The sequence below is a fragment of the Lutra lutra genome, chromosome 7 (assembly GCF_902655055.1).
Source record: "Lutra lutra chromosome 7, mLutLut1.2, whole genome shotgun sequence".
In the NCBI taxonomy this organism is placed as follows: domain Eukaryota; kingdom Metazoa; phylum Chordata; class Mammalia; order Carnivora; family Mustelidae; genus Lutra; species Lutra lutra.
In genome coordinates, this window is record NC_062284.1 from 61,750,432 (window position 1) to 61,766,210 (window position 15,779).

Consider the following 15,779-nt stretch of genomic DNA (forward strand, 5'->3'; position numbering starts at 1 on the left):
TTCTCCCTGCTTGTGCTCCTCTCTTCATCTCTCTCTCTCTGACAAATAAAGTCTTTAAAAAAGTAAATAGGTACTTGGGTGGCTCAGTCATTGAGCATCTGCCTTTGCTCTGGTGTGATTCCAGGGGCCTGGGATAGAGCCCCACATTGGGCTCCCTGCTTGCTGGAAGCCTGCTTTTCCCTCTGCCCCTGTTTGTGTTCCATCACTGTTTTTCTCTCTGGCAAATAAATAAAATCTTTAAAATAAATAAACAAAATAGCCTCAGGTACCTGGGTGGCTAGGTTGAGCAACTGCCTTCAGCTCAGGTCATGATCCTGGAGTTCCAGGATCAATTCCTGCATCGGGCTCCCTGCTCAGTGGGGAGTCTGCTTTTCCCTCTGTCCCTCCCCCCTCTCGTGTTCTCTCCCTCACAAATAAATAAATAAAATATTTTTTAAAAAATGGACTTGGTCAGTTTATTTATTCCACCCCCCCTTCATCTTTATACAATGGCAGTTTCTTCACTTGTAAATTAGGATAGTTGTCCCATCTTTACCAAATGTTATTTCTGATAATCCGGTGAAATACTTTCAAGGTGTTAATACTAACACAAAAATTGCTAAATAAACCAAGTGTTATGGCTGATTTTCACCACATAAACACCTCGAAAATTGAAGAATTGCCAGCTTGCTGTACTGGACGAAGGCCTAATACCTAATAGTTTCAGGCCCAAGGACTAAGAACTAAATAGATCTATGTGATACTACAAATTACTTCTGAACCAGTTTTAAGAAATGATACACTATCTAATCACAGTGACATAACCCATTAAGAGAAAGCAGAAAGAATTACCAGTCTACATAATTTACTATACACTCCTGCTTAACACAATGATTTTTCCCCTAGTCTTAAGTCAACATCTAACCACCATCAAAAAATATTTGACCAACCATCTTTCTGCATTATAACTATTTTTCACTTGCTAAGTTTCAGTATGGAAGAAGAGAAACACACAGTAGTACCACTAGCCTTTTGCTAGTGGGTTAACCTGAGAATACAGTCAGCCCTTCATATTGTTCCTTAGAGATACTGCCTAGGTGATTTTTTTTTCTTTTTTAAATAACCATAGCAAACAGCTATAGAGAGATTTTAAAACACTTTCACTATTGAATGAGTTAGTGAAGACTGTGGTCATGTGGTCACTGGTTTCACAATTAGATGATGTAGAACAAAAACCATGAAAGGAAAATTCCACAAGAGTTTAGGAAGAAGGGTCTTTAGAGGCAAGTCTGGGGAAAAAATGAGGAAGATATATTAATTTTGTTAAAATTTTTTATATTAAAAAGTGGCATGAACTTTCTATGTAGAACAAAAATCTTAGGAAGGCAAAATTGGACAAAACCATTAAAACAGGAAAATAGTGCTTCAAATGAATCCCATCACCTTGTGATGTCTCTTATAAAGTCTCTAAACCAACACCAGGTATAAGAACAGTCAATCCTAAAGAATGAGCAGCAGTCCAGGGCCTCCACACTACTTCATGCAGGAAAAACTGTTTCAGTTAAGCCAGAAGGACCTGTTTCCTTTGTATTAGGCTCCTGCTTAAGCAGTACAGTTCCTTGAGCAGGGCGCTCACTCACAAGCACTTAGATGGAGTGCCTCTCTGCATCTAGTGCAACACCCAGTGAATAGCATGAAGGCAAACAAAGCATTGCCTAGGATTCCACAATGCTGCTGCCCTTGGAGGCTTACAAAACAGTAGTTAAAAGTTCTGGAGTGTGCACCACATTGCCAGCAATGGGATGTGTCACAAAAGCAGATGTCAAGAGTTAAGCTAATATTTCTCTCTAAAGTACATCTGAAATAGAAAAATCTTTAATATACACCATTTGTAAACAAAATTGCACTTGATTTTTTTTTTTAAATGATCTGAATCATACTGTAACAGGTTTCTCTCTTGCGCGCTCTTCTTTTTGTTTTAAATCACCGACAGAACCATGGCTCCAGAAGTCAGGACTCTTTTTGTCTCCAAACTACCTCTGCGAGATATAACCTTGGCTTCTCAGGAAATGGAAAAATAATTAACAATTTCCCCCATCACCTATGTAACTCCCTAAATAAATAAAAATTATAGGCAGTTGCTCCTGGAGATTACATATTATGGCGTTGATGTCATAGTTCTTTAGAAGATGTTAAACTTTTTAGTTTGATAGATTAAACAATTGAAACATTATAGAAGGCTCAGGAACAACACATGTAAGTTGCATAAACATCCATGTCAGGGTATGGGAAGGAAAGGGGCATCAATGTTGCAAATAAAACACTTGTAGATTTTTCTCATCCTATGAACTTGTTTTCAGTAAGATGTTCTCCTTGTTCTGACACCTCTCACCAGCTCCAATGCACAAAGGTCAAGGAACAGATCAGGTTTCACTGCCTCCTTTAATTCCATGGAGGAGTGTAGAAGATTAACACAGAAGCTGATCTCTTCCCAGATACTGCCATCTTCAACTGCACATCTTCCCATTTTTTTTACTCCATTTTGGACCTTTCGAAGTGTGTAATCATTCGTTCCTAAGGTAAAAAAGAAAAAGTTTTTTTCTAAGCATTTTAAATGGGTCTACGTTCCAAATATCTTCTACAAAGATCAAACACACACACGCGCGCGCGCGCGCGCACACACACAAGTACTCTTGTGTCCATTAACTAGATAGAAATGGTTCCTAACTGGGGCGCGAGATAGAAATGGTTCCTAACTGGGGCGCGTGGGTGGCTCAGCTGGTTAAGCATCCGACTCTTAATTTCTGCTCAGGTCCTGATCTCAGGTCTGTGAGATCAAGCACTGCTTCATTTCAGGCTCCGCACTGAGCGTGGAGCCTGCTTAGGATTCTCTTTCTTGCCACCCCAACCCACTTGCACTCTCTCTAAAGAAAGAAAGAAAGAAAGGAAGAAAGAAAGAAAGAAGAAAGAAAGAAAGAAAGAAAGAAAGGAAGGAAGGAAGGAAGGAAGGAAGGAAGAAAGAAAGAAAGAAAGAAAGAAATGGTCCTATGAAGATTTTGAAACATTGAAACATATAGATGTCCAGGCCCCACCCAAGACTAACTGAAATCAAAATCTCTAAGTTTCTGGACATTAAACCACAGATTAAAAGGAACTGTGTATTTCTGAGTCAAAGAAGAGAAAGAAATAAACATCTACTTCAGATTAAACTTTAATGAAAATGTTTACCTCCTCTGATTCAAGAATATAACTTGAAGAAAAAGTCAAGGATGTGTACAAAGATTTAGCCAGAAACATTTCTACTGCAAAACTCAAAATTAAATGTCCAAAAATATAGGACTGCATAAACAAAATTATGATATATGCTCATAATGAAATATTACATATTCATTTGTTTAAAAAAGCTCTAGAGATCTGTTGTACAACACTGTGCATATAATTAACACTTTGCACTTGAGAATAATTAGATGGTAGATTTTATGTATTTTCATAATTTTTTTTAAAAAACATGTTAAGGGGCATCTGGGTGGCTCAGTCTGTTGAGCATCCAATTCTTGGTCATGATCTCAGGGTCATGAGACTAACCCCCACGTCAGGCTCTGCACTGAGTGGGGAATATGCTGGAAATTCTCTCTCTCCCTTGGCCCCTCTCCCAATTCATGCTCTTTCTAAAAACAAGTAAATCTAAAATCTAAAATCTAAAAAAATTTAAAAATAAAAAGCATGTTAAGAATTACGTCCGATTAGAAACAGTACTTAGGGGTCCCTGGGTAGCTCAGTCCATTAAGCATCTGCTTTCAGATCAAGTCATGATTCTAGGGTCTTGGAATTGAGCCCCTGTTGGGTTCCCTGCTCAATGGAGGAGTCTGCTTCTCTCTATCCCTCTGTCCCTCCCCACCCCCATGCTCATGAGCATGTTTGCTCTCACTCTCAAATAAATACTATTAAAAAAAATAGTATTTATAGTATGCCATTTCAATTAAGAAAATTAATATACTACCATTAAATTTCTTTTCTTATATAATTTTTTACCTTAGAGTTAATATTTTTCATTTTTGTTTTGCTTCATTTGCTAAAAGCACATACCACATATCACATATACTGAACTTAGAACTGTAAATTTTTTTTCAAAATGATCAATTATATCAGCTAATCTATCCTTTTCACTTTTTTTCTTAGAACTACTCCTCCTGAAGCTCTCTGGTCTTTTCCATTGTGGACTGGATGCTCTCCAAGACTGTTGCCCAGCTATTACTCTCAGAGTTTCTTACATCATCTTGGGAGTTTATCCTTGCCTCTCTGTTGGACCCTTTATTCCCTGGATCCCAAATCTTTTTCTTTTTAGTTCTCTCATTTTGTAAAGAATATTTTCTACTACTTTTCTGAGAAAGCACATGTAGGATATTAATTTATTTCCTGCATGACTAAAATCGTCTTTATTTTGCCCTCATTACAACAGTTTAGTTGAATATACAATTCCACACTGAAAATAATTCTCCTCACAATTCAAAGACATTGTTCTCCTATGTTCTAGCTTCCAAAGCTGAGGCTGAAGAGTCTGATGCTATTTTGATTCCCAGTCCTTTAAAATTTGTTTCTCTTATAGTTAAGTTCTTACTCAGTTCTTGAAAGGTTTTCACACAAGGAAATATGAACAGAGGGGTAAAGTCACTATCACCAAAAAAACTATAATAAACCTGTATTGCCCTGAATGGCCCAACAGGGTTTTACATAGTCAACCTTCTCTGCCTGAAATACAGCAGTGGCTGAGAGCTAGTCACAGGGAAGCCCTGAGGACAACTATTAGCAGAAGCCCTCAAGAAAGAGATTTGGGTAACTGGAGAATACACCACAGAATGCAAACTGTTACAAAGAAAGATAAGTTTAATTCTGCATGATAGAGTTCTCAGTTATTTCAATACACAAAACTGCTATGGAATTTGATATTGTGTGTTACATCACACAGCAGGTCAGTGGGAAATGAACAAATCATTTTTCAGCAGTCAATCCACAACAATGAGTTAGAAATCAGGCATATGCTTTCAAAGGGCTTTCTAAAATTAAGAGAATCTAGAATAACCTAATATTCAGAATGAAAGACATGTCCTCAAGTCTAACCATGTAACCTACGAAAAGAAATAGGGGATAGAAAGAAAGCTCTTTCTAGGAAAAAAAAAAAAAGAAAGTGTATAGAAAGAAAACATTCTTGAGTATGTGGGTTCTCCTCTTAGTATCTTAGTATTTCTATTCTCATCCTTTTTCAACTATATCAACTATAGTTCTTCAGGGCATTACTGAGTCAAATAAAACTTCCCTGAACAAAGGACCTATGATTCCCTATTAAATCATCAGACCCATAGTTTATGCACATGATGATTACCAACCTCATCGGAATCCAAAAGGGCTGGAAGTGCTCTGCAGAGAGAAAAACACCAAAATGAACAATGTAACATCATAAATAGTTCATAAAGGAAAGTAGATTATGAATGCAATTTAAAGCCTTTTTTATAATTATCTAAGATCTGCATATTAATGGCCATTTCAGGGGAATAAAAGCAAATATAAAAACAGAAGGTTACTGGAAGTGTACAGAAAACAAACAGGTTTTGCGCTGTGACAGAGCCAATATTTAATTAAAAATAATCATGGGGGCACTTGGGTGGCTCAGTCATTAAGCATCTGCCTTTGGGCTCAGGTCATGATCCCAGGGTCCTGGGATCAAGCCCTGCATTGGGCTCCGACCCTGCATCGAGCTCCCTGCTCAATGGGAAGCCTGCTTCTCCCTTTTCCACTCCCCCTGCTTGTGTTCCCTCTCTCACCGTCTCTCTCTCTCTGTCAAATAAAGAAATAAAATCTTTAAAAAAAAAAAGATTAAAAAAATTAAATTAAAAAAATAAAAATACAGTCATGGGAAAGAACTAAAAAATTCCAAAGAATTATCCCAATGATTTTAGGAAGATGGATAACTAAAACTTTCTAAGCAGAAATGTCATCTGAACAAATAATTCCAATTACTTTTGGTTGTATATCATTTGTAATTTTTATTGAACATCTTTTAAACATTTTTAATATTCCTTAATTTAAATAATTTAATCTATAAGCATTCTCATTAGGATGTTCTTCAGCTCATTCAATTAAATAATAAAAGCAATACTGAAATACGATTCTCATGGTAATGATTCAAAAACTTACACATCTGTCACAGAAGAAGGAACATTCTCCTCTACCCACTTCAAATCATCTTCCTGCTGGCAACATACAAATATCAGTTGTTACTAAAATGCCCCAAATAATACATCCCAAGTAAGGATCTATAGAAGTCTCAAAATTCTTAAATTTAATCTTTTGGGCATTCTTAAGGAGTATATTCATAACAAATGGCACTGATAATAATTTTTAAAACTATATAATCCAATACTTTAAAAAACCATGTAAGTGAAATATAAAATGATGTCTTTAAATGCTTTCCTCTCAATGGTCTAATACCTAAGAGTTTGCCTCATGTAAGTTTTGCTCCTTAAGCGTGAGATTAAACTCTAAAGCCCTTAATGTAGACTGCATGTACTATTTTAAAACAAAACAGAACAAAAAAACTGCTGAATGAAAAAAATCTTGATCTTTACTACAAGAAACACCTTAGGTTATTAAAAGGGCTATTAACTGCCACTAATGAAAACAACTAAATAGAACCATCAGACTAGGGACGCTTGCCTGGGTGGTTCAGTTGGTTAGGTCATGATCCCAGAATCCTGGGATTGAGTCCCACACTGGGCTTCCTTGCTCAGCAGGGAGCAATGCTTCTCCCTCTGCCTGCCACTCCCCCTGCTTGTATGTGCACTCTCTAACAGATAAATAAAATCTTAAAAAAAAAAAAAAAAAAAAAAAAAAGAACCATCAGACTAGTCTGGAACCTTTGCAAGACATAGTAGCAAACCATCTAGTTAAAGATTACTAGGTCTTAGAATCACTTGCTATTTTATAAATGTGAATGTATTATATATGAAAAGATCTTTTTATAAAGCAAGCTTAAAGCACAGATTTAAAAAATCATGAAGGCCTGTATATAACTACTTACTGCTTTGTTAACTTTACTATTTCCATTTGGTTCTTGTTTAGTACTTCTCATTTTCATTCCTTCTGTAAAGCGAATACAAAGTAGATGGGGTTAAGTATATTAGTAGACCAGCAATGATTTCAAACATGAATTCAGAATGTTAAATTTACTCAAACTGAATTATACAACAATGTTTCTCCATCTTTATGCTAGGAAGTTCAAATCCAGATTTTCAGCTCCTCCAGTAAGCAAACTGGACATTTAATGTACAACTGTTTACTGAATTTACCACAGCTTCACCTGAAAATTTATACCCTTATTTTTGCTGTCCCCTAATTTACCAAAGGCCAAACTGAGACACAAGTGTAAAACGGGTGTAAAATAATAAACTATATCCAAGTATCCTGATTTGGATACTCACAAACCATTATACTTGCTCTACTCTATTTCTAAAAACCAGAAAATATTTAAAGCACAAATAAAATTTTATCACTACCAAAGCTTTCTTTTAGCATAGGTTCTTTTTGTTCATCCTCTTCCTCTTCCTCAGACAACGGTGAAAAGGCAAACCTGACCAAACAAAGATAGAACAGAAGGAAAAAACTTAGAAAACTACAAAAAATGGTCCACTAACTAGATTTTATAGGTTTTACTACTGAAACTGCAATGAGTCATTCATAAAATTATTTCAGTGAAAACGAGCAACTCTTCCCCTTCAGAAAGCTCTTGATTGCCTATACGAGCAAGAGAAGCAGGAAAGCATCACACTGATGAGTGCAGGCTCAGCCACGTACTACTTATGACTTGATACAAGTTACTTATTCTCTGTGCCTCAGTATTCTCATCTGAAAATGGGGATGATGAAACATCACAGAGGTGTTCTGAAAAAAGTAAACATTTCAAAAAAGGCTTAGAATAATACCTCACACATAGTAAGCATTTATAAGCATATATAATCAAACAAAGGGAAGTAAATTCTCATGTGCTTTAAAATCTCAGCCTTTGGGGGCGCCTGGGTGGCTCAGTGGGTTGAGCTGCTGCCTTCAGCTCAGGTCATGATCTCAGGGTCCTGGGATCGAGTCCCGTATCGGGCTCTCTGCTCAGCGGGGAGCCTGCTTCCCTCTCTCTCTGCCTGCCTCTCTGTCTACTTGTGATCTCTCTCTGTCAAATAAACAAATAAAATCTTAAAAAAAAAAAAAATCTTAGCCTTTGAATCTGGGGTCAAGAGACAGAAGACCTGACCTTATATGTACCAGGTGATTTAAAAATCTGTTTCCCAGTGGGGAACTGAGAAGATGAAGGCCTCATCTTACCTTTCCAACTTTGAACAGATTCAGCAAAGCAGCTGCCAGACAGACAATTCTGTTTTTTGTTAATTTTTATTTATTTGAGAGAGAGAAAGCAGAGGGAGGGGCAGAGGGAGAGACTCTTTCAAGCAGACTCCCCGCTGAGCATGGAGCCCAACATGGGGCTCAATCCCATGGTCCTGAGATCACAACCTAAAGCCAAAACCAAGAGTCAGGACATTCAGTTGACAGCCACCCAGGTGCCCCCATATAGGTAATTCTTACAATTAGCTTTGAACTCACTCTGTACTTACTGTTGCCTATTATTTTCATTCTACCTTATTTGTAAAACTCCCTTTTATCAATTTAAAAAACAATAACAACAAAAAACCCCCACCTCTTTAAAAGTTAGGAATATGGCACCTGGGTGGCTCAATTGGTTAAACTCCTGTCTTTAGCTCAGGGTCCTGGGATCAAGTCCCACATCAGGCGCCTGTCCCTCTGCCTGGTGCTCCCCCCTGCTGTTTGTGCTCACTCTCTCGCAAATAAATAATTAAAATCTTAAAAAAAAAAGCTAGGAATCATAGGGAACACACCCATAACCTATTAAAGAGTAACTAGCAAAAAATAACAGTAGATGCCAAAGCTAATGATACTTAAGCACTTAAAGTCAGAATAAGATAAGGAGGCCCACTCTTAATGCCTCGATTCAATATTATACAGGAGGGCCTAGCCAACGTAAGAAACCTCTGCTTCTCCCTCTGCCTGCCAACCTCCCCAACCTCCCCCTCGCTTGTGGTCACACTCTCTCACGCTTTCTCACTGACAAATAAATAAAATCTTAAAGGGAAAAAAAAAAAAAAAAAGAGGGGCGCTTTGGTGGCTCAGCAGGTTAAAGCCTCTGCTTTCGGCTCAGGTCATGATCCCAGAGTCCTAGGATCGAGCCCGCATCAGGCTCTCTGCTCAACCGGGAGCCTGCTTCCTCCTCGCTCTCTGCTTGCCTCTCTGCCTACTTGTCTGTCAAATAAATAAATAAAATCTTTAAAAAAAAGAGAGAGAGAGAGGGAGAGAGAGAACTGAGAAAACAATGTAGGAGGGTTGATGGGTATGATAAATATATAAAAATCAATAGCATTCAAAGGGTACTGGCTGACTCAGCCTGTAGAGCATGTGACTCTTGATCTCAGGGTCATGAGTTCAAACCCTAATCAGGTATGGAGGCTACTTAAAATTAAAAAAAAAAAAGGGGGCACCTGGGTGGCTCAGTGGGTTAAAGCCTCTGCCTTCGGCTCAGGTCATGATCCCAGTGTCCTGGGATTGAGCCCCTCATTGGGCTCTCTGCTCAGTGGGGAACCTGCTTCCCTTCCTCTCTCTCTACTTGTGTTTTCTGTCAAATAAATAAATGAAATCTTTTAAATAAATAAATAAAATAAAATTAGAAAAAATTCAGTAACATTCCTACATTTTTGCCAAAGCCACATGTATTATTTTAAAAGGGTGCATCCAGGAATGCCTGAGTGGCTCAACTGGTTAGGCACCTGCCTTCAGCTCAGGTCCTGATCCCGGAGTCCTGGGATGGAGTCCCGCACCTAGATCCTTGCTCCTCTGCTTCTTCCTCTGCCTCCTCTACCTGCTCTGCCTGCCACTCTCCCTGCTTTGGGCTCTCCAACAAATAAATAAAATCTTAAAAAAAAAAAAAGTGTGGGGGGGGTGGTTTGCATCCATAAGAGCCATAACATTTTTTAAATATTTCAATAAAAGGGGGTGCCTGGGTGGCGCAGTGGGTTAAGCCACTGCCTTCGGCTCAGGTCACGATTCCAGGGTCCTGGGATCGAGCCCCACATGGGGGGGGGTCTCTACTCAGCAGGGAGCCTGCTTCTCCCTCTCTCTCTGCCTGCCTCTCTGCCTACTTGTGATTTCTCTATCAAATAAATAAAAAATCTTTTAAAAAAATATATTTTTTTAAGATTTTATTTATTTATTTGACAGACAGAGATCACAAGTAGGCAGAGAGGCAGGCAGAGAGAGAGGAAGGGAAGCAGGCTCCCCACTGAGCAGAGAGCCCGATGCAGGACTCGATCCCAGGACCCTGAGATCATGACCTGAGCCGAAGGCACCGGCTTAACCCACTGAGCCACCCAGGCGCCCTAAAAAAATATTTCAATAAAAGTTATGACTAAAGCACAGGACTAAAATTGGTAGAGCAGTAACATATTCAAGGATGAAAAAATATATATAATTTCCCAAATTAACCTATTAATTAAATTCCAATTAAAATCAATAAAGGTTTTCCTAGAATTAAACAAACAAGCTAAACATTTCATTAAAGAGCAAAGATCCAGTAACAATGGATATTTTTTTAAAAAGAAGACTAAGGGAAGGGCACATACCAAGACATAAGAGTAAACTAAGGTAAGACAATATACTACTGATGCAGGATCAGAGGGATAGGAAAAAATCAGAGAACCCACAGTCAAACAATTCTTGATGAATGAAAGTTCAACTGTGAAATTTTGAAAAAAATTATAATTTCAGAATTCACCTCAAGCCAGGAAAGTTTCTTAAACAAGACACAAAATACACAATACATGAAGGAAAAAAAAACCCTGACAAATTTGACACCATACTTTCAAGATTTTCTATAGCCAAGAATACCATTAAAATGTTCAAAAACAATCAACGAGAAGAAAATATCTGGAATGCTTAGAACAAAATATTGGTATCTAAAATATATAAGGAATTCCTACAAATCGATACAAACTGATCCATAACCTGATTTAAAAAAACTCAAAATATAAAAAGCTGATTGACAGGTGAACTAATGACCATAAGCACATAAAAGCCATAAAAAGTAATTCAGCCTTAAATGTAACATTTTAAAAATAACAGTGAATATTCTCATCTGCCAGATCTGCAAAAACTGAATAATGGGAATTTAGGAGGTACATATACAATTTGTTTCAGATTTTATTTAATGCACTCTGACTTTAATACTTTGAAAATTACAAATGTGCTACCCTTCACCCCAACAGTCCCAAGCCTACTCTATTTTTTAAATTTTTTTTAAAAGAACACAAACATATGTATACTAAAAAGACACACTAAGGGTGCCTGAGTGGCTCAGTCATTAGGCATCTGCCTTCGGCTCAGGTCATGATCCTGGGGTCCTGGGATCGAGCCCTGCATTGGGCTCCCTGCTCAGCAGTAACCCTTCTTCTCCCTCTCCCACTCCCCCTGCTTGTGTTCCCTCTCTCGTTTTCTGTCAAATAAATAAATAAAATCTTTAAAAAAAATAAAAATAAATGAATAAAAAGAGAGGCTATTTTCATGGGGTAAAAAGATATTACTTATTTTCTAATTCTTTTATTGGTATGTCTGATTATAAAATTAGCCACTCAGTTATGCCACCTCATCCTTTTCCTTCTTTGGTGATATGGTTGGGTAATATAAGCTCTTAACTGTCTAAACACAAAAGGGAGGGCATGCCAAAGACATGGATATACACAGAATAAAGACAGTCAATTCCTAAATAATTGAGATTTGCCAATAGCTTAACAAAGCAAATTTACATATAAATTTTTTTTTTAAGATTTTATTTATTTATTTGACAGACAGAGATCACAAGTAGGCAGAGAGGCAGGCAGAGAGAGAGGAGGAAGCAAGCTCCCTGCTGAGCAGAGAGCCCGTTGCGGGGTTCGATCCCAGGACCCTGGGATCATGACCTGAGCTGAAGGCAGAGGCTTTAACCCACTGAGCCACCCAGGCGCCCCTTCACATATAAATTTTTAACTCCAAAGTCTGTCACATAAGTTTTTATTTTACCCTATTGTTACAAAGTGAGCTGGGTTACTGGCTATAAAAATTATTCTTTCCTTCCTGAGGCTAGACAGGTGAGACTTTCATTACAAGTATCACTATCTATCTACTCTTATTTACTCATATATTATCAGATGTCAGAATTGAAAAATACCTCATACGAATTGGTTCAATTCCCTCCCGTTATATGAAGAGGAAACTAGGGCCCAGGGAAGTGGAAAGAGGCACCATGACAAAAATCACAATGCAAATAGGAGAGCTGGGCAGGAACCCAGGAACCCATTCACTAGATTCCAGACCCAGTGAATATTCTTTATACTTTGACAAGGCCCTGACACTGTCACCCATTCAATCACCCCTAAATAAATGACAAGGCCATTCAGTGGTTAGCAATATAAATAAGAAGTGTCAAGAACCTCTGGTTATTCGCAGATGGTCGCCAGAGAACCATGATGACGAAGAGGATCATAGAGAACAGCAACCGCCAAATGGCATCATCCACCCAAAGCTCCCGCCAATCCTACCAAAAGGGGGAGAAGTACATTTTATACATAATCTTATCTCTTCACAAAGCCCTTGGCATAGAACAAGAATGTTATTTATTCATTCAAGTTACATTTACTAGGAGCCTGCTATGTGCTAGGCAGTGTGCTAAGTGCTGGGAATAAAAAATGAATGAACAGAGTTTCTTCCCTGCTAATGTTTAATTGTTGCTCAAGAAAAGGCACCAACTGAATGGAGCACTTCATTAAGACTTCATTATAGCTCCGAGAATATTTAGAAAAGGTTTTTATACAAGGTAAGAGAAAGTAACATTATGGTTTTTTTTTTTTTTAAGAGTTTCATTTTTGTTTATTTATTTTTAACAGCTTAGCTCTAGCTTCCTAAGAAATGTTACTGGCCAGTCTCTGCTCAACTCTTAAGTACATGGCTTCTGCTCAGATAAGCATTATTCATACACACTTAACATTTAGGACTCGGATTTATTGTTAATAATTTTTAGTTAAGGCCAAGACTGGGTTATGAAAAACTGTGATATCATTTATAATGTTCTCTCCCACTATTGGGATACAGAATCAGTCCTTTCTCCCAAAAAAATCCACAAAACAAACCTACCATACCAAGCACTGTGATAATACAAAATATTTTTAGGAGGAGAAAAGCATTCTAACCCTCAGAGTGGGGATCTAGCCCTAATCTCTTAAAAGGTATGAACCTTACCACCATCATTAACACCACTGTGTATTTTTAAAAACACTATTCATAAATGCATGTGTTTACAACTCACCGACTGACAAGTCACTATCCTGAACTTCATGGTTGTCCAGATGATAAACACAATAGATGCTAACAGGAAATGAAAAACCTGGTCAGAATACGAATGTCAGTTTTTATCCTCAAACGTTCTCTGATTCTCGTCAAGGGGAATCCCACACATCCCTAACTCTCAATATATCACAATCATTTTCTCTCACTTATTGTTAACACATTTATTCAACACAAATTTACTTAACAACTGCTATAAGCAAAGTGTACAATGTGTACCCTTGTCAACCCTTTCTATACTTAAAGAATAGTTTTACTTATCATCTCACTACTTTAGCAACCCTCAGAAGTGGGAAAGAGGGTATGAGAAACATGGCTTTTTCCAGCATTATCAATAATATGATTGTTTTCCCTTTCCTCTTTAGTATAACATTAATTTTTCTTTGCCTGGTCAGATGGAAAAAGGTTGATAAAATGACTGTAAGACAAATAGAATTATTGGTTCCAATCATAGGCCAGACCTCTCTATTCCTGGTACACAAGTCAAAAAAGGCAGGCAAATTACCCTTATGTGGGGCTATAGTCTATCCTAATGTATGTGCATAACGTATATGTCATGCATGTTTAATGACATGTAAAGGCAATACAACAGCAATGTACACTGATCTAAAATCTATATAAAATTTTTTATTTCAATAAAACCAAATAAGCAAATATTAATGTCTTCTAAAAGAAATCTAAATGCTGTGTGACACAATGCTAATTTGCCTCAAAAAAAGAAGAAAGTCTCAGAAAAAGAATGGAGACAGGAGAGGGAGAGTTAAAATTATATGTAATTGATTTTCAGCTATTAAAATAAGTGGTTGTCAAACTTTTTAGAACCAAAGACCCCTTCGCGAATGTGACAAAAGTGAAAGACCCCTTCCCTAAGTGAAACACACAAAACTTTCTATGTAATTTTAGAAAGTCCATCCAAGGCCTCTCAGGTTAAGAATCTTAGTTCTAAAGGAAATGCATTTAAATAGAAGGAAGCAAGTCCCGACTTACCTGCCACTGCCAAGATAAGGGTGTTGGTAAAATGTCGGTACAAAGAGAGTTTTACAATGTTCCTCCGAAGTTTTAACAGCTTCATTGTTTGAGTCAAGCTAATAAATATGTGTTTGCAGGTCAAGGAAATCAACATTCAGAAAAAAACAGTAAGCTAGTAAATTAACCCTTACATTTCTTTAAGGATCTCAGGTCATAATGACAGAGCCATGGATGCCAGGCCTTACAGCTCTTACTCTCAACTTTAAAAATACTCCAACCCCACCATTAGTTAGAAAGTCCTCATTTTCAATGAGACTTAAAGAGAAGACAGAACCAGGATAAAATGAGAATGCAAAAGAGAAGAAAAATATAAAGGAGAAATAAAGGTAGTAAACTTTCTAGAGAAACAAAGAAAATGAAGCAAATGGAAGAAAAATGAAATAAAAATGAGTAAGAGGCAAAGCAACAGGAATTATCATCATCTCTTTCTTCTTGTGAGGTAATGGTGTCCTAGCTAATCCAGTCTAGAGTCTTACATTCATGCCTACAACCTCCCAGAGTTCTACACTCAGTCCCCTTGTGCCATGCTAAGCAACCTGCCATCATGAACTATAATGAATTACCATACGATTACAATTGGCTGAGAACCACAGGCAGGCTCAAAAGCAACAACTCTCTATTTTCAAGTCATTATCTCAGGTATAAGCTGCTGCACAAAGACAGGGGAGAGCTAATGACTACTATACACAATTATCTGCTCTTATGTTCAACTTTCAAAATGAGGAGAAGATATGAAAGCAAGTGAGCTGAAGCTCATACCTGCCTTTCAACAGAGCCCTCGCAGCTACCTAATTATTGGGTCATCTTCTTGTATGGTCTAGTCCCTCTCCTCTTCCTCTCAATATGCATAGTAGAGGTTCACAAAGATACTGACCTAGAAAAGCTTTGGCCATTTGGATGCAGGACATTTCAATTTCAAATACTTTTGATATATGAAAATCCCCTCAAATTCACAAAATTACAATTTTATTTATACTCAGCCTTTCATAATAGTCACAGTCCATCAGGACAATAATATTGCACAACTGTACATAGGACCAAATGACATTAAAAAAACAAAATAAATTTTTAAAAATCCTCAAAAGATAAAACTCCAAAAACCTGAATCCTTCCTCCAACAGGCCAAGTCCTAATAAACAAATGTTTATTCTTGAAAAGCAGGAAGATAAGATTATTCAAATAGAAGCTTGTTTGTTACCTGCTGGTTGATTTTCCTGTAAATGAAGCAAGATTTATTTCAAAGAGTGACATCTTCAAATAATCCCAAGTCAGCTTTTGAATGAGCGTAT

At 37.4% G+C, this 15,779-nt stretch overlaps 1 protein-coding gene across 4 annotated transcripts in view; it reads right to left on the bottom strand.

The window, feature by feature from the left end:
- Positions 1–1,293: 1,293 nt before the first annotated feature.
- Positions 1,294–15,779, bottom strand: part of TMEM87A (transmembrane protein 87A) — a 46,010-nt gene continuing 31,524 nt past the window's right edge. For 2 of the 4 annotated variants that reach the window (XM_047739040.1, XM_047739041.1), the window contains exons 13-20: positions 14,449–14,557; positions 13,424–13,482; positions 12,552–12,655; positions 7,530–7,603; positions 7,055–7,116; positions 6,172–6,224; positions 5,364–5,394; positions 1,294–2,553 (exon numbers count right to left, since the gene is read on the bottom strand). In XM_047739040.1, the coding sequence (XP_047594996.1) occupies positions 2,512–2,553; positions 5,364–5,394; positions 6,172–6,224; positions 7,055–7,116; positions 7,530–7,603; positions 12,552–12,655; positions 13,424–13,482; positions 14,449–14,557 (534 nt within the window). In that variant the 3' untranslated portion in view covers positions 1,294–2,511. Of the gene's footprint in view, positions 2,554–5,363; positions 5,395–6,171; positions 6,228–7,054; positions 7,117–7,529; positions 7,604–12,551; positions 12,656–13,423; positions 13,483–14,448; positions 14,558–15,779 lie in introns of all 4 variants that reach the window. The other 2 variants (XM_047739038.1, XM_047739039.1) reach the window with 1 other exon arrangement.